Source organism: Misgurnus anguillicaudatus, chromosome 19 (assembly GCF_027580225.2).
Source record: "Misgurnus anguillicaudatus chromosome 19, ASM2758022v2, whole genome shotgun sequence".
Taxonomy (NCBI): Eukaryota; Metazoa; Chordata; class Actinopteri; order Cypriniformes; family Cobitidae; genus Misgurnus; species Misgurnus anguillicaudatus.
The window spans coordinates 39,074,891-39,093,017 of record NC_073355.2 but is presented as its reverse complement, the minus strand read 5'-3'; the positions used below and the strand labels follow the sequence as shown (position 1 = coordinate 39,093,017).

Here is an 18,127-nt window from a genome sequence, read left to right as displayed (position 1 = left end):
ATGAAAAGCAGTAAAGGAGGAGATGGGGAAGAGTAGGGATGCCGAGAAGTGCAGAATTGCAGCTGTACACAGAGGACTAAAGGCTACTTATATATGGCCATAATGATGATTGACAGGCCTCAATGTTTAGGCTCTTCCCGAACCTAAGTTTAGAACAACAATTCACTAATTTGCCTTCACATTCAGATCATGATTAATGCTTAACGAACTTGGCTTGCTGTCCTCGAAGGGAGCTTTGCACCTGAGCTCTGAACCTACAGAGAGTGCAAACCTGAGGCTGGGGTTTGAGCCCCAAGTTCACCCCCCCAAAAGAATGTTTGAGGGACAACAAGCTGGGCCTAACTTAGACCTTGTGGAGCATGCAGCTTACCTTTGCTGAAACAAAAAAAAGCCTGATGGTCCTAGGATTTCTTGTCAAAATAAGTGTCAACAAATATATAAAAAGATAAAAAAGTTTATGGGGGAAATAGAAGCGGTGAAGATGGGAGTTTCCCGCCTTTTATAATGCGTAAGCTGTGAGATCAAAGTCTAAAGACGTGATTCACTTAGCGTGAAATAGCACCTCTATAAACCCAGACAGCATTCTAATAGCTACACGTCTGTAAGATGTGTGCTAAGGATCTGGAGCTCTGGAAAAAACAGAGCAGTCTCAGAGCAGTTTTAAATACATTCTGAATCAACAACATCTTGCAGACATCTTCAATATGTGTAACGGGGGCTTTAATGAAAGCGGAGAAGTTGAATCCATTTGCAAAAGGTGTTTATTAGAAATAATCCCAAAAGGGCCAGCAAACATATCCAGTAAGGGAGATCCAAAAACGTAATCCAAAAACAGGCACAATATCAGGGCAGGCAGAGTTCAATCAAAATCCAAATATACAGGCACGGGTCAGAAACAGGAACAGATACAGATAACAGAATCAAAAAACACAGGAAACAGGCACAGACAGGCTAACAGGTTGGTTGGGCTAAGCATTAATCAGTCCAGAACAGGTGTACAGGAAGTGACAAAAACAAACAGGAAGTGTGAAGCGTGACATGGCATGATGAGTTTCAAAATAAAAGTCCGAACAGAGCAGAGAATCAAAATACAAGTACAAATAACAAAAATACACAGAATACAAGTAAACACAGAACAAAACCTTACAATATGTCACTATAGTAATATTCGCACAGGATTAGTTTTATCTGGGGACCTCTTGTGATTTAGAAATTATTGCCCAAGATTTCGCGTACTCGTTCGCATGGGATAAGCAAAGCTTGTGATTTTACTTACATTTCCTGACTTCACTCCACTTTTTGAAGGCTTTTATCACCCCGCACATACACAAAATGTATGGATGCAGCACTGGCTCCATTGAGACTCCGGGGCATCCGCATTTTAAATTACATGGACAACTGGCTAATACTAGCAAAATCGCGAGAGGTGACGCTCCAACACAAAGACATTGTGTTAGTCTCCAGGGTTGAGACTCAACACCAAGAAAAGCTTTCTTTCTCCTGCCTAGAGAACGACTTATTATGAGATAATAACACTTTGAAAGTAGATAACTCTGGTTCTGTGTGCTCTAGCACAGTGGTTCTCAAACTTTTTTCGCGTACGGCCCCCCTTGTGAACAGTGCATTCCTTCGCGGCCCCCCAAAAGAAAATTTATGACAAAAACTGTTCTAAAATGTAACATTTTAATTAAATAAAACATATTAAGTTATACAAAGTAGTGCTGTTGGTTAGTATCCTTATTTTTCTAGGTTTAATTACACAGAATTTATGATAAATGAATGTATTTTGTAAAATGTCAAAAAACTGGGGCCCCCCTGGCACCATCTCGCGGCCCCCCTGGGGGCCCCGGACCCCAGTTTGAGAACCACTGCAGCAGACACATTATCTTTTCAGATCCAATTTATCACTGAAATCCTATTGAATTTCTATAGGGACAACCAACCCCATACCCTGTGATAACCAACCACATGATTGTCTTTGATGGTTAATTACTTCCTGTTGCAATACATTCTAAAAGTAAAAAGTATACACATTTTAAGCCAAGACCCCAAGTTTTCATTTCATGTAGGAATTACTGCTGAAAGATTTTTTGAAGATGAGCAATTCATGCATGAGTAAAAATTGTGACAACCAACCCCGGTCTCCCCTATAAGACTTGCCACTGTTTGTCATTTTTGAAAAATATGAAATATGTGAATAATAAATAATATAAAAAAAATGTGGGGGTCATAGTGTAAATTAAGTGTAATATGTCAAATTGATGCATATCTGCAGAGGGTAGAGATTCTAAGCTTTCATACAGTATCTTATATGGGGTACTGGGTCCATTATAGACCATTAAATATGAACAGGATATTTGATATTAAGTAATAATAAGTAATTTTGGACCCGGTACAGAGTCCGCAGAGTTTAAGAGGTGTTAACGTATGACTTCAATGTATCATATCATGTAATGAAACAAAAATATCAGAGATCAGAAGCACAAGCTCTTCAAACTATACTGATGTCTTATTAAAGTCCTTATATACAAAATCTAATAAACCTAAGCTATTTTAATGGCATAAAATAACAACAACAACAAAAAACAAAATGAAAAAGTGGATTTAATTGGGTCTGAATGAGCTGGCAATATAAATCTTTAATGTAAACTTTGTAAGGGTGGATTCACTACATAGGTAAATAATGAAATGGTGTAAAACTGGAATCAGGTAATAAGCAGAATCCAAGAGCAGGGGTCTCATTTATAAAGCGCGCGTATGCACATGATTATAAAGTGTGGGTATCAGAAATCCACGCTGTGGATCACTGGTGAGTTCATCACACACAACTAAACAATAACAATCTCTTATACTCTTTGTCTTATATCATTCATTCATTTATCTCTTATAAAGAGGTCTCAGGTGTTTCTCCTTCAGTCTCTCTGATCATCAGCTTTGCGTCGTGGCCGCATCACCACCTCGATGTGCATTATTTTTCCAATAATTCAACGGCCCGTCATCAATTATTCCTTACTTAAATCAGAAATGGCATTGAGTATGCAACAGTGCGAATCAAAAAGGTAATAATGTTTTGTATTTTAAATGTTGAATTGGGCATAGTTGCAAATTCATGTGTATCAAGTATAACTTTAACAAAACAGTTTTTAGATAAAATGTTAATAACTTGTAAAAGTATAGGAAGTGTGCATGGGTGCAAACAGTGACATTAACAAGGTATGAAAGCTGATAAGGTAACAGAAACTACAACTACAACTGGTGTTAAGTTTTATATTTATTTACAGAAGGTAAGAATTATTATGCAAATGAGTATGGTAAGAATATTGTTAAGAACTGTAACAAACAAAAAATACAGTAAAAAAACTGAAAAATAAATTCTGTACAGATTTGTAAACAAAACAGAAACTGTAGTTTCAGTATAGTAAAGAGTTTCTTACTATAGTTTCTTACAGTTTTCTTGCCAAGAGCATTCGGTTAATATCATTGTCTCATTTTTGCAGGAGCATCTGCGCTCCACATGATAAGTAAACTCTTTTATGCTATTAGAAAATCAAAGTTTAGGAAGCATTTACTCTGATGCACACAAAGCTTTATATTGATAATATTAAGCATTAGCTACTGTATTGCCGTCTTTTCCTCTTCTAAGAGTAGGCCACATCAACAGATCCAAAAGCAACACCTGAAAAAAAATAATGCAAAAGGCTTAAATAGATACTAAATACAGATAAGTGATGATTATATTGTAGATGCTATTTTCAGTTTGTTTAATATTTTAGTTTATCTCACCTTTATCTCCTCCTTTCTTCAGTTTATTTTTCCCACCTTCACTGGTATTACATAAAAATGCAAATAATTGGGAAACTTTATAATAAATAAAGAAACATTCACAGTTAACTTATGAGAAAAGATGACAGTTTATCTGTTTATATATATTATTAAACAACAATATTAAATATGACGTAGGACACTGCTGACGTGTTATCTGGTGCGCCCAAGCTTCGTTAACAGTCTGAGTGAGACGCGCACTGTATTCAAGCTATTTGACATTGTTTATATTTTGGTACTGCTATATTTTTAAAAATGGTGCATGTTCATGTTTCGAATGTCCGAATCCTTTAGAATGTAAACGAAGCTCGAGCACACCAGATAATACATCAGCATCATCGTATGTCAGCAGTGTCACTGTGTGGTGAACGCGGATTCACAACAGATCCGGAAGAGAAGACAATGCTGAATAAAATCTTAATTTTTGGACCAAAATGTATTTTTGATGCTTCAACAGAATCTAACTGACCCACTGATGTCACATGGACTACTTTGAAGATGTTTTTTGTTACCTTTCTAGACATGGACAGTGTATCGTACATACATTTTCAATGGGGGGTCAAAAAGCTCTCTGACTAAATCTAAAACATCTTAAACTGTGTTCTGAAGATGAACGGAGGTCTTATGGGTGAGTCATTAATATCATAATTTTCATTTTTGGATGAACTAACCCTTTAACTTTCTGTTTATAGATCTGTTCAATAAAAGCAACAGAAAGCCACATCTGTGATTCAGCATGTTATTGAAGCATGACAATACTATAAGTTATTTTATTTACAGTAAATGTTCAGATATCTCTGTTGATCATGAGGTTTCATTTTACCTTTCTTGTCTTTCTTCATTTCTTTCTTAGATATCAGTTCAATATTAGCATAGATGTGATCAGCTGCTTCACTTACATTGTCTACAATGAAGAATAAAGAAATGGTTAAGAGTTTTCTCTTCTCAGTCTTTAGTTTTACTCCTCTGGTAGTTTCTACATTTGCTATTATTACATTAGATTATTTTTCTTGAAGTTGACCTGTGAATACATGACATCACTGTGGCCGGCCTGAGACACTGCTAAAGGAAAAGTTTAACCTTAAAATTGTTTTATTGTCATGAGATAAACAACATTAAATGATATCAATACATTACCTGCGCTTGTGTCTTTATCATCTGTTGTAATAGAATAAAGATGAGCATCTTTTGTAATGAATAAAGTTTAAAAGACCATTTGTCAAAGCTTTATGTCTTGTGAAGCCTTCATAGAAATATTGTTTTGTTTTACCTTTCTTGTGTTTCATCTTTTTCTTCGTTTCTTTCTTAGATTTCAGTATAATATTAGAATAAGTGTGATCAGCTGCTTTATGTACATTGTCTATAATAAAGAATAAATAAATTATTAAGAGTTTTCTCCTCTCAGCCTAACACATTGTAAAAAATATTTGAAAATGATTTGACCCTTAAAGGTCACGTTTTTTGTGATCCCATTTTTCAAACTTTAGTTAGTGTGTAATGTTGCTGTTAGAGTATAAATAATGCCTGCAAAATGATGAAGCTCAAAGTTCAATGCTAAGCAAAATATTTTCTTTAACAGAACTCGCTATGTAAAGCCTACAGCAAACGGTCGGTTTGGACTACAGCCCCCTACTTTCCGGAAGTATTCACATAGAAATACATCAGTCGCTAGCTAAGCTCAAGCGACTCAGGCTAAGCTAAGCTGCTGTCCAATCACAACACACTAAACAAGCTACACAATCAGAACTCAATACGTATTTCAGAAGGAGGGACTTCATAGAACAAGGAAGACATCACCCCTTTTAGGCAGTGAAAACGTCTCGGTTACGTATGTAACCCTCGTTCCCTGAAGGAAGGGAACGGAGACGTCACGTCGTGACCAACGAATTGGGAACCGCCTCGCGGGTGACCTATCTACTTCGAGAACTATCAGAAACGCCAATGAACTTGGCATGCAGGTATTTGCATAATGCTGGCGCCGCCCCGCCAGGTGCGTATATAAGGCGCAGGTGCATAATACCAAATCAGCTATATTATTGCTGAGAAGCCGAGCAACAGTGCCCGGCCTGAAAACAGCAATGGAACAGCAAACTGTGGCGACGGGACGTGACGTCTCCGTTCCCTTGCTCGCCAACCGAGACGTTCCCTTTCAGTCGGTCACTACGATGTCACGTCGTGACGACGAATTGGGAATCCCTACCAAAACGCCACTGCAGCTGAACCCTTCCAGTGCCTGCAAAAGCCCTCCGCCCTCCACATAAAGGGGCGGAACCTAAGGCGAAATGCAGAAGGCCGGTCACTACCTGTTCCTTAACCCACGATAGTGAAGCAGCGAACTGGGGAAGCGTCTAAACTGAGCGGAGCTAGAACACTGCGGAAGCCATCCCCTAAGAAGGTTAAATGGATGACATAAAATATGTGAAACAACCGAGGGTTGCTCAAAGAAGTCTCTGAACAATACATGGTACGGCGATAGATGCAGAGCAGGCTCTGCTAAGGAAAAACGTGGAGGATTAGAACCCCACGGACTATACACACAAATGAACCCCACGTAGGGGACAAATGTGGGCGCCTAGCCTACACAGGTTTACAGAAAATACATCAGTGATAGGTTGACAGCAGATGCTCCGCAACACCAGCTATCATGGCGGTGGAGGAGAGGCAAAAACAGTTTTTGTGACGTTTTTGTCCCGATGGCCTTCCATATTGGTGTAAATGTACAGCACCAAAATAGAGGCTCCAAGCCGACACACGAGCCGACCCTCGGCATTCTTAACTAGTTAGTAGAAAGAACCCGAGTGGAAACCGGCTCGACACGAACACTATAGAATCTTGTGAACGTATTAGGTGTCGCCCAGCCTGCAGCTCTACAAATATCTGTTAGCGAGGAACCGCGAGCCAGTGCCCAAGATGATGCCACACTGCGTGTAGAGTGAGCACGTAAATTAAATGGACAAGGCACATTCTGCTTTTGATATGCAAGGGCTATAGTATCCACAATCCAATGGGACATCCTCTGCTTGGTGACAGCTTTTCCTTTCTGCTGACCACCGTAACAAACAAAGAGCTGATCTGAGGTCCTAAAATTTGCGTCCTGTCTATATACACACGTAGTGCACGAACAGGACATAACAAAGCCATGGCTGGGTCTGCCTCCTCCAAAGGCAGCGCTTGCAGGTTCACCACTTGATCTCTGAAAGGAGTGGTGGGAACTTTGGGCACAAAGCCGGGCCGGGGTCTCAGTGTTACGCTGGATGCAGCCGGCCCGAACTGAAGGCATGAATCATCGACCGAAAATGCATGAATATCCCCTATCCTCTTAACAGAAGCCAAAGCAAGGAGAGTTAATGTTTTCATAGTAAGAAATTTAACACTCACACTATGCAGAGGCTCAAATGGGGCTTCCTGGAGTGATTTCAGCACCAAGGACAGGTCCCAAGGAGGAATAGAGGGAGGACGCGAAGGATTCAGTCTTCGAGCGCCTCTGAGAAATCTAATGACCAGGTCGTGCTGACCCACTGTCCTACCGTTTATGGGTGAATGGTGAGCTGATATCGCAGCGATATCGACTTTAATAGTGGAAGGTGACAGCCTATTCTCCAAACGACGCTGGAGATACAAAAGCACAACACTAATCGGGCATTCTCGGGGGTTTTCACTTTGGGAAGAACACCAGTCGACAAACAGGTTCCATTTAAGCGCGTAAGCCTGTCTCGTAGACGGCGCTCGCGCAGCAGCAATAGTGTTAGATACCTCTTGCGGTAAATCACTCACATCCTCCGCGCCCCGTCCAGAGACCACACATGGAGGTTCCACAGGTCGGGGCGCGGGTGCCATAATGTGCCCTCTTGTTGAGAAAGAAGGTCCTTCCTCAGGGGAATCTTCCAGGGAGGGGCTGTCGCGAGGAGAGAGAGTTCTGGAAACCAACTCCTGGTTGTCCAATACGGTGCCACCAACAGCACGCTCTCCCCGTCCTCCCGGATTTTGCATAGGGTTTGCGCAATGAGGCTCACCGGAGGGAACGCGTATTTGCGCATGTTTCGCGGCCAGCTGTGTGCCAATGCATCCACGCCTAGCGAGTCGTCGGCTAGTGAATAGAACAGGCGACAATGGGTCGTCTCTGGGGAAGCAAACAGATCTATCTGCGCTTTGCTGAAACGTCTCCAAATCTGCTGAACCGCAATGGGGTGGAGCCGCCATTCGCCGGGACGCGAAGCCCGAGAGAGCGCATCCGCCTCTACATTGAGCGTGCCCGGGATGTAAATGGCACGAAGAGACCTCAAATTCTTCTGACTCCAAGTGAGGAGGTGACGGGCGAGATGCGACAGGTGACGCGAGCGTAAACCGCCTTGACGATTGAAGTACGCCACGGTCGCAATGTTGTCTGTTCGAACTAATACATCTTTGCCCCGTAACTCGTTGCTGAAACGGACGAGCGCAAGATATACAGCCCACATTTCCCGGCAGTTTATGTGCCAATGCAGCTGGGGTGTCGTCCAGACCCCCAAAGCCGCAAGCCCATCGTACGTGGCCCCCCACCCCGTGTCTGAAGCATCTGTGCATACTATTGCATGCCTGGAGACCTGTCTCAGAGGCACACCGGCTCGGAGAAACGCACTGTCTAACCACGGAGTGAAAGTGCGACGACACGCAGGTGTAATGATAACACGGTGAATGCCGCGCAGCCACGCTCTCCTCGGGACTCGATCGTGAAGCCAATGCTGAAGCGGTCGCATATGAAGCAGTCTGAGCGGAGTTACAGCTGCGGCTGCTGCCATATGCCCCAAAAGCTTCTGAAATTGTTTCAGCGGGACCGCGCTCTTGCTCTTGAATGTATTCAGGCAAGTCAGAATCGACTGTACACGCGCTTCTGTTAGACGAGCTGTCAAATCGATCGAGTCCAGTTCCATACCGAGAAAAGAGATTCTCTGCACGGGGCAAAGCTTGCTCTTTTCCCAGTTGACCCGAAGACCCAAACGAGCGAGGTGTTTTAAAGTTAAATCTCTGTGATCGCACAGCGTCTGACGTGTTTGAGCTATTATTAGCCAATCGTCCAGATACGCGAGAATGCGCACACCTTTCTCTCTCAGGGGTTTTAAAGCCCCCTCCACTACTTTGGTGAATATGCGGGGTGACAGAGAGAGCCCGAATGGGAGGACTTTGTACTGGTATGCTCGCCCCTCGAACGCAAAGCGGAGAAACGGCCTGTGCCGGGGGAGAATCGATACGTGGAAGTACGCGTCCTTCAGGTCGATAGATGCGAACCAATCGTTTGGACGAATGCATGGGAATATGCGTTTGGGCGTCAGCATTTTGAACGGCATTCTGTGAAGTGAACTCGGTTCAGCGAACGCAGGTCCAGGATCGGTCGCAAACCGGCGCTTTTCTTGGGTACAATAAAGTAAGGGCTGTAAAACCCCGACCTCATCTCGGCTGGAGGGACCGGCTGGATCGCGTCTTTCGCCAGTAAGACAGCGATCTCCGCACGGAGGACGTGCGCATCGGCAGCTCTCACCGCAGTGAACCGAACGCCGGAGAATTTGGGGGGACGCCGGGCAAATTGGATCGCATAGCCAAGACGAATCGTGCGTAAAAGCCAACGCGACGGGCTGGGAAGCTGTTCCCACGCCCCCAGATACCGTGCGAGGGGGACTAAAGGCACGATCGGCGTACCCGCGGCGGGCGCAACGGAGGTGATCGCCGGTGTGTGCGTAATGGCCGCACCGACAGCAGTGTTGTGTGTGATAACACTCACCTGAGTCCGTCGCTGGGTGGGTGAGTAAGGGAGGCTCTGCTGAAGACACCTCACACCACTCGATGCACCCTCTGGCGAAGGAGGAGGGAGACGATGGGTTATGAGCCCGTAGCTGTCTCCTACCGCCTGAGAAGTTGGAGAGCGCGGTGGGGTTATGAGCCCGTGCGTCGCTCTCGTTCTCCTCTGATGAGTCGGAGAACAAGGGGGGGTTATGAGCCTGCTCGTGTCTCCGGCGCTCATCTGAAGACCTAGAGATGGAAGTGGAATTCGCTCTTTTTGTGAAATTGTGGGTGCCGACTGAAAAGTCGGCGGAACAGAAAATTGAAACAAAAGATTCCCCAACCGGCCCTCCTCCGGTGGGGGGAGTGGTGCCTTCACCATCTCCCGAAGAGCGATCCCCTCCATCTCTAGGTCGCCCGTCTCAGGGCCGCTTTGATCTTCTTTTTCCACCCTTTGAAGCGGGCTGAGCGGGTGGGGCGGGCTGCTGACGACCGGTTCCTCGCTTCTTAGAAGAGCCCCGGGTAGGAACGGAGGCGGCCACCGCAGGACGCCCTCGGCGAGGAGCAGGCTGAGGCGCCGACGTGGACGGGGCAGGCGCAGGACGCTTCCGACGTGGCATGATCTGAGCGATGGCCTCAGTCTGCTTCTTGGCCGCGGAGAATTGCTGCGCAAACTCCTCGACCGTCTCGCCGAACAGGCCGGTCTGGGAAACCGGAGCATTCAGGAGCCGGGTCTTATCAGCATCCTTCATGTCCGCCAGACACAGCCAGAGATGGCGTTCCTGGACTACCAGGGTAGACATCGCACGCCCGACGGCGGGTGCGGTGACCTTGGTCGCACGAAGCGCTAGATCCGTAGCCGCACGCAGTTCGGAGAACTCCGCCGAGTCGTGACCTCCCGCGTGCAGGTCCCTCAGAGCCTTAGCCTGGTGAACCTGCAGCAATGCCATGGCATGCAGGGCAGAGGCTGCCTCCCCACAAGCCTTGTAAGCAGCACCGGTCAGCGCCGATGAGTGCTTACAGGCCCGTGAGGGGAGAGTAGGCTGGTCCCGCCAGGAGGAAGCGACACCGGCCGGACACAACTGCATCGCGACCGGCCGCTCCACTGACGGGATACCAGTGTACCCCTTGGCATCTCCACCCTCGAGAGAGGTGAGGGGTGAAGGCTGAAACGGCCGGTTCCGGGCGAAAAACGGGGTTTTCCACGACCGCGTCAGCTCTTCATGCACCTCGGGGAAGAAAGGCACCGGGGGCGAGGACTGAGAAGCCCTGGCACCCCCGAAGAACCAATCATCGAGGCGGGACCGTTCGGGTGGGGGAGGTTTAGTCCACTCCAAGCCGACAGCCTCCGCCGCCCGGGCGAGCATGGCTGCCATCTCGGGGTCGAACACAGAAGCCGCAACCAGGCCCGAAGGCGGGAGCGGATCCGGATCGACGTCCGAGGCTGATAACCCCCCCTCCGATGTTACGGTGGACATCGTGTCGGGTGGAGGCTCGAGAGAGCGCGAGGACATCGTAGAACACGGGCCGCTCGTCTCCATCGGGACCTCCGCTGCCAACGGATCAGGGCGCTGGGAGCTACTGGACGAACCAGCAGACCGACCCAGCACCGTTATACGGAGGTCATCCTTCGCAAGTTTGGTAGCTGCACCCTTAGCAGCATCAGACTTGGAAAGCGGGGGCCGTTGCCGGAGGAACGACACCCGTCTCCGCAAATCCGCCATAGTCATGCCCTCGCAGACGGAGCATGAACTATCACGCAACGCTGCCTCTGCGTGCTGGAGCCCCAGACACGAAAGACAACGCTCGTGGCCATCCCGGGGGGCGATGAACACACCCCATCCAGAAACGGAGCACGGACGGAAATCCATCTTTAAAAAGACGACCCCGACCGTGACACGAATGAGTGGCTGTCTTTAAAAAGACACAAAGCTCAAACGTGTTGCTCTTTTAGGGAAATCACTCTTTGTGCAAGCTGGTGAAACACACAGGGAGAGGCAAACGCACTCACTCGAACTCAAGTCCTAAATTAAAGAGGCAGAGAGAGAGAGAGAGAAAGGGTGGAAAAAACACTGCGAGCCTCCGCTGAGGTGGATTTACCCAACCAACTTCAGCAAGCTGAGATATTTTCTTCCCTCACAGAACAGGATCTACGAAGATCAGTTGAAAGCTTCTCGAGAGCAGATGTCTGCCGGCTTCGAAGCAATAAAAAGCTGATTTGGTATTATGCACCTGCGCCTTATATATGCACCTGGCGGGGCGGCGCCGGCATTATGCAAATACCTGCATGCCAAGTTCATTGGCGTTTCTGATAGTTCTCGAAGTAGATAGGTCACCCGCGAGGCGGTTCCCAATTCGTCGGTCACGACGTGACGTCGTAGTGACCGACTGAAAGGGAACAGCGGTATAGACCCCTTGAAGGTTTGTAAACATTGAATGACTATCGGGTGCGCACGCAGCATGGAGTCAAACTGTTCATACCATCCAGGTATCTTTAATAGCCTACAAAATAAATAACTGATTAAAAACAAGATTTTGTCTATAAAGACTTATCTTTTGTTATCATTAATGCATTTTAACGTTAAAACTAACTTTAACTTATTACATTTTTAAAACTGTGGTGAGCATTTAGTTAGTGAGTGGCAATTTTCTGCAAATTTGTATATTCCAAAAACTATATAAACATAAAGCTTATTAACATATAAACTTTCACACATTTTGGTTTTATTATCACCACAAGTTGCTGTGTGTGGTTGTTAAATAAAGTGTCTTGTGTTTATGCTCAATGGGCTCAGTGATATGTTAATAACAATATTATGGTGTTTTCTGGCTCAAAGAGGGAAAACTCACTGTTGTATGTCTCGAAAGAAACTAATGCATTTTGTGATGTAGATTACCTAGATATTACACTAGATATTAAAAAAGAGAGACTATAAATCGAGAGGAAGGGCGGCCTACAAAACCTCTTAGCCCCGGGGCCTCAGATTAGGTTAAGGCGGCCCTGGTCACTGATCATAATAAAGTAATGTACTGACTTACCAGTCGGCAATGGAGTGTAAACATCTTCAGTCTGTTTCTGATCTGATGTCTGACTGATGTTCTGCTGTTGACTGACAGCTGAGGGACACTGAGAGAGTTTTTTGTTTTTGTAGCACCACAGCAGGACCAAGAAAAAGATCAAAAACATGAAGCTCAGGCCAAGACCAAGATTAAGACCACGAGATGAAGATCTTGCGGCTGGAAAAGCAGAGATACATCCATATATTACTATATATGCATATGCAAAAACATTTCAGCAGTGCTTATAGGGGAGAGAGATCACCTCTGACTGAGATCCAGCTCTTTGGAGACTCTCCTCTCTCTGGGTGTTTACAGTAGTAGAAACCCTCATATATCTTTGAGACTGTAGAGATGATCATCATGTCTCCTGTAGTCTGATTCTGCACCACTGATCCATCTTTATAAAATTCAGCTCTCAGATCAGAGGGTTTTTTATCTCGATATAAACAGCGTAGAGTCAGAGGATCTCCTTCAGTCACAGGATGAACAGGACTGTCCAGAATCACATCAACATCTACACAACAGAAGAAATGAATGATGATTATAAATCATAAAACTATATCAGATTGATTATCGGCTTGTTATATCTGGCAGATGGTAAAGAATAAAGTAAAATCCCATAGACTTAAAATGAAAGAGCATCTTTAACCATTATATAAGAACCAGAATATAATAGAGACTATCAACACCCTAGCAACCAGCAAGAAAATCTATATAAATATTTATTTAATATCCACTGATAAATACTAATTATAAATGAAATAAAAAATAATAAAAATCGGTTAACTGCACTGATTGTAAATATTTTCTGTCTCTAAAATAAATAAATAAAAACTCACTGCGTACTGAGATATTAACAGGATGAAGTCTCTCTCCAGATTCAGACTGACACCAGTACACTCCAGTATCAGATGTGTAGAGATAACTGATTGTACATGTAGATGTTGTTTCTGTAGATCTCCTGATTGATGATGAACAAGGGTTTAGTTTATCTTCTGTGTATCTTCTCACTGTCCATCCAGTAGAGTTACTGTGATCCTCACAGCTCAGAGAGAGAGATTCAGATGAGAAGTGTTGAGATCTGTTGGGTCTGATGATCAGAGAGACTGAAGGAGAAACACCTGAGAAGAAAATGACAGAAAATCATCTTTATAAGAGATAAATTAATAAATGAATGATATAAGACATTGAGTGTAAGAGATTGTTGTTGTTTAGTTGTGTGTGATGAACTCACCAGTGATCCACAGTGTTTGTGTGTTACTGTAATATGTGTGATAGACTGGATCTCCTCTCTCTGCTCTGCACATATAAACTCCTGTGTGCTTCACAGTCACTGAACTCACTGTGTAGATCCCTTTAGATCCTTTACTGCTGTCTGACACCAGCTCATAATCAACATCTTTATTCACTATAGAGTCAAAATATGATACACATGTTAAAATTAAATACTGAAAATCTAATTTGAACCTTAAAGCTATTGTGAATAAAAACAATAGATAAGATGAATGAGATATTACCCAAGTAAGGACTCTGTACAGTGAACCAGGTGAATGTCCAGCCTGTAGATGATTTTATAACCTCACACATCAGAGTCACTGAATCTCCTTCAGTCAACCACTGCTGTGGAGAAACACTTAAAACTGTCTGTGGTTTATCTGAAAGTGATCAATCTCTCATGAATAACATGTTACGCTTCATCTCTTGACACTAATAATGATGAACAAACATATAAACTCACCTGATGATACAGTCAGTGTAACAGCATCACTCATCTCAGTGTTGTGTTCACGTATATTTCCTCTACAGGTGTATTTACCACTGTTAGTGTGTTGAATGTTGTTGATTTTACACTCTTGTGTGTTGCATTGTGTAATTATATTTGTGTTATTTGTCTTCTCTACAGTCCAGCTGTATGTCCACTCAGTGTCTCCTGTATCCTGTATGTCACATCTCAGAGTAACAGTTTCTCCTCTGAACAGCTGTTTGTCAGGATCAACACTCACTACAGGTTTAGGGCTCTCTGTGCAAACACAGATGTATTACACATTATACAACAGTTCTTTCTCGTTCTCGAATCTGATTGGCTAAGAGGCGTGCAATATTCTACTGATAACGGTACAGTAAACGCTTCACCTTTCGTATCATTCCGCCACCTAGTGAATGGAGGTCCTCTAAACAGGCTCATCTCTGAATGGAAAAACTGCCCACACACACGGACACACACAAACGCGCTGTTTTGAATCACTCTCCGTGTGTCTCATTAGTTCACTAGCTCGTAAATCAGTGTGTGAATCCCAATCGGAAGTTATTATTCCGTCAAAGATCAGCGCTCTTGGATGTTACGTTAAACTTAATGGAAGTTATGTCTTGTCACATCGTGTGGACGATTAACACTTGGAAAGAGGAATGTAAACTATTTTTTCTGGAGCATTATCTCTTCTCAGAACGCTAAAACACCGTGGAACTGCAGGTAAGCACCGCAGCTTTTAAATGTGGACATTGATCATTTACTTTATCGTGACGTGACTATTAAAACATGTTATGAGATATCGCCACTGATATATTTATAAGCAGCATGCAAAAACATCTCTCTGACACTTATAAAAAACAGTTTTATATAGTACTGACAAGAACAAAGTTTAATAATAATCGAGTGCTCGTATCGCGTTAAGAGTAAATGGGAAAGCAATAGTAACATTATACAAGTATAGGTTTATTAACCTTTACCTCGCGCCAAAACAATAACAACACAAAAGACACTAAATATGAATAAAAAAAACAAGTAATAGTTTGATCATGACACCAAATACTGCTGATTTGATCTCATTTTGACGATCAAAAACAAACAAGGCCAACATGAGAGCCAGGGTATCTCTGTCAGAGATGTAGCCCAGAGAGGGCGGTGGTCAGCGGGGCGAGTGAACACTGACGTCCGCTCATGCTTTGGTTCTCATTCGTACCAAATCTCACTAAGCAAACGTTCAAACAGGCGCTATCTTTACTAATCGACTGCAGATTTAAATATAATACATATACATTCTCGACTGAACTAATCCTAAAACTACACTTTGTGACCAAGAAACGGTAATATAAAGAAACGGCTTTTCCGTCCATTGAGTTGTTATGAGATTCAAAGCAGCCGAAAGTGTTACCTGTCATTCTGGCCGCCCTTAAATCTGTGGCGGAAGAAAGTAGTTCCCAAACAAAGAGGCTTTTAAAATAACTCTGTTGTTGTTTTATTTTTTCAAACGTGTGCCGTCGAACTGTTGTATATTTAAGCAATATCGCTCTCGGAGTCGTGTGATATAGCTCTATATCATCACGGCTGTGATTGCCTCCGGCCTCGTGCCTCTGGCCTAATCACAGCCGTATATCACACTCCTACTCGAGCGATATTGCTTAAATATTTAAAACAACGTGTGATATTATTAAAGGAGCGGTGAATCAAAAACTCAATTTTAACTTGATAATTTGTTATATAAGAGGTCATCATACTTAAATGAACATCCTGCAAGTTTCAGAACTGAAAACGTCCGTGCTACTGAAATATAACCGTCTTTGGCACCAAGCCAGCTAAACACTCCAGTGAAAAATTCGGAAATCTATGACGTCAAAGTAGAATTGAAACACCTCCCCATAACCAAAAGGACAAGTCTACTTTTGTAGCCCCGCCCACAGCTTCGCGTGACACGTGTGTCTCAGTAAGTAAACATGTCTTTAAAGATTGACAAATTTAACCAAAATGACTTTTTAAATACATTTTTTTCTGAGAGACTTTTATTTTGACGCGGTGATCTGTTATGATACCATGGAAACGCATTTTCGGTTGTGAAAGAACCGCGTGGGAACAACCATGGGAACAACACAGAAGCTAAATACTTCAATTCGGAGGCTTGGAACTTAACATTAGCAATATGCTTGAATAAAGTTTGCTTTTGAAGAAGTTCCAGCTCGTGTGGGGAGCGTTTGTTAACGTTGTGGACATGGATTCATTTGTAAAGAAGTCGATGCTGGATTTGCAGAGAGACTCAGAAGCACCACTTATATTGGATCTGACAACAATGACACAGCAGTATAATTCACAGTAAGACATTTTACTTTATTTAAGTTACTGCGTTTCACTATTGCTTTGTTAAAAGAGATTGCTTGATATGTCCTGTTGTAACATCCGTTTCTAAATACGTTTGTTGACTGTTTTAATTTACTAAAAACATTAAACGATTAATAAAGGTACAACACTTAACAATACGACTGTAATTTAAAGGTAGAAATATACAAAGTTAGTTATAAGGAAGGATTTATCAACCGCAGTTTAGATTCTGATGCCCGTTTACTGTGTTGTATACGGTAATTTAGGCAAGTTGCGTTTGAAAGGTCAAACACTCAACAAAGCTTATTTTTTATCATATAACTGTGGTATTTAACATTACGTGAATGTAAAAGCAACCTCACAAGCACAATAGAAATATACAAAGTTATTGATAAGGATTTATTAGACGCAGTTTAGATTCGGATGCACGCTTACTGTGTTTTATACGGTAATTTAGTCACGTCGAGTTTTGTTTCTACTTTAATATACGTATTGTCATTTATGTGTATCATCTTTAGCACCCAGAATCTTTTGTGTCTCAAACATATTTGTGTTCGGCTGCTATTTTTATCACATTAATGTTTTTGAACATTTCCCTACATGTAATGACGGGGAATGAAGCTGTCCAATCATAGCAGTGGGTGTTTACGTTCAGGTCTTCAATGCGGCCCGCCCCTTCAAACGAACCATTTCTCAAGACAGCCACTAATCCATGTTACAAAATAGCGTATTACTTATTGCTTTTGATGTTTTTGAATGTAAAAACAACGCGAAATGCATGAGTAGACATCAATCAACGTCATAAAGCAATAAAATCGACCAATTCACGGCCCCTTTAAAGTAATAGGATTTCAGGCTGTTGAGTTGCACAGTAGTAAAATTAAACATAAACAAAGTATAATAAAAGCAGTCTGTTAGACTTTCATGTTTCATGTTGTCTCTCACCTTTAACATTTATCCACAGTCCATCACTGTATTCTGTGTAATAGTTTGGTTTTCCTCTTCCAGCTCTACACCAGTACTGACCTCCATCTGAAACTTTAACACTGTTGATTGTGTAAGAGTTTGTTTCTGTTGTCATCTTCTCAGTGTTTTGTGTGTGTTTGTACCAGTAAAACTTCCATCCAGTAGACTGATCAATGTGACACTTTAGAGTCACTGTGTTATCTCTCAGTACAGATTCTTCAGTATCTGATGTGAGTTTAGGTTTTTGTTTTGATCCTGTAAGAAAATAAAACACGTTCAGATCCTGAAGAGTCTCAGAGTTCATCTGTTCTTTATGAGCTTATAAATCTCATCACATGCTGCGTTACCAATGCAGATTTTCGCAAATACTTTAGCAATATTTTTTTAAATGTCGCCAAAAACTATTGAAATGACGGCATTTCCATTAACTGATGA

General features: G+C 43.1%; 1 protein-coding gene across 1 annotated transcript in view; it reads right to left on the bottom strand.

Annotated features, from left to right (window-relative positions):
- Nucleotides 1-3,638: 3,638 nt before the first annotated feature.
- Nucleotides 3,639-18,127, bottom strand: part of LOC129425608 (Fc receptor-like protein 5) — a 31,228-nt gene continuing 16,739 nt past the window's right edge. The window contains exons 9-17 of the mRNA XM_073856671.1: nucleotides 17,672-17,947; nucleotides 14,375-14,656; nucleotides 14,166-14,291; nucleotides 13,871-14,044; nucleotides 13,476-13,757; nucleotides 12,899-13,150; nucleotides 12,616-12,813; nucleotides 4,646-4,726; nucleotides 3,639-3,676 (exon numbers count right to left, since the gene is read on the bottom strand). Of these exons, the coding sequence (XP_073712772.1) occupies nucleotides 3,639-3,676; nucleotides 4,646-4,726; nucleotides 12,616-12,813; nucleotides 12,899-13,150; nucleotides 13,476-13,757; nucleotides 13,871-14,044; nucleotides 14,166-14,291; nucleotides 14,375-14,656; nucleotides 17,672-17,947 (1,709 nt within the window). The remainder of the gene's footprint in view (nucleotides 3,677-4,645; nucleotides 4,727-12,615; nucleotides 12,814-12,898; nucleotides 13,151-13,475; nucleotides 13,758-13,870; nucleotides 14,045-14,165; nucleotides 14,292-14,374; nucleotides 14,657-17,671; nucleotides 17,948-18,127) is intronic.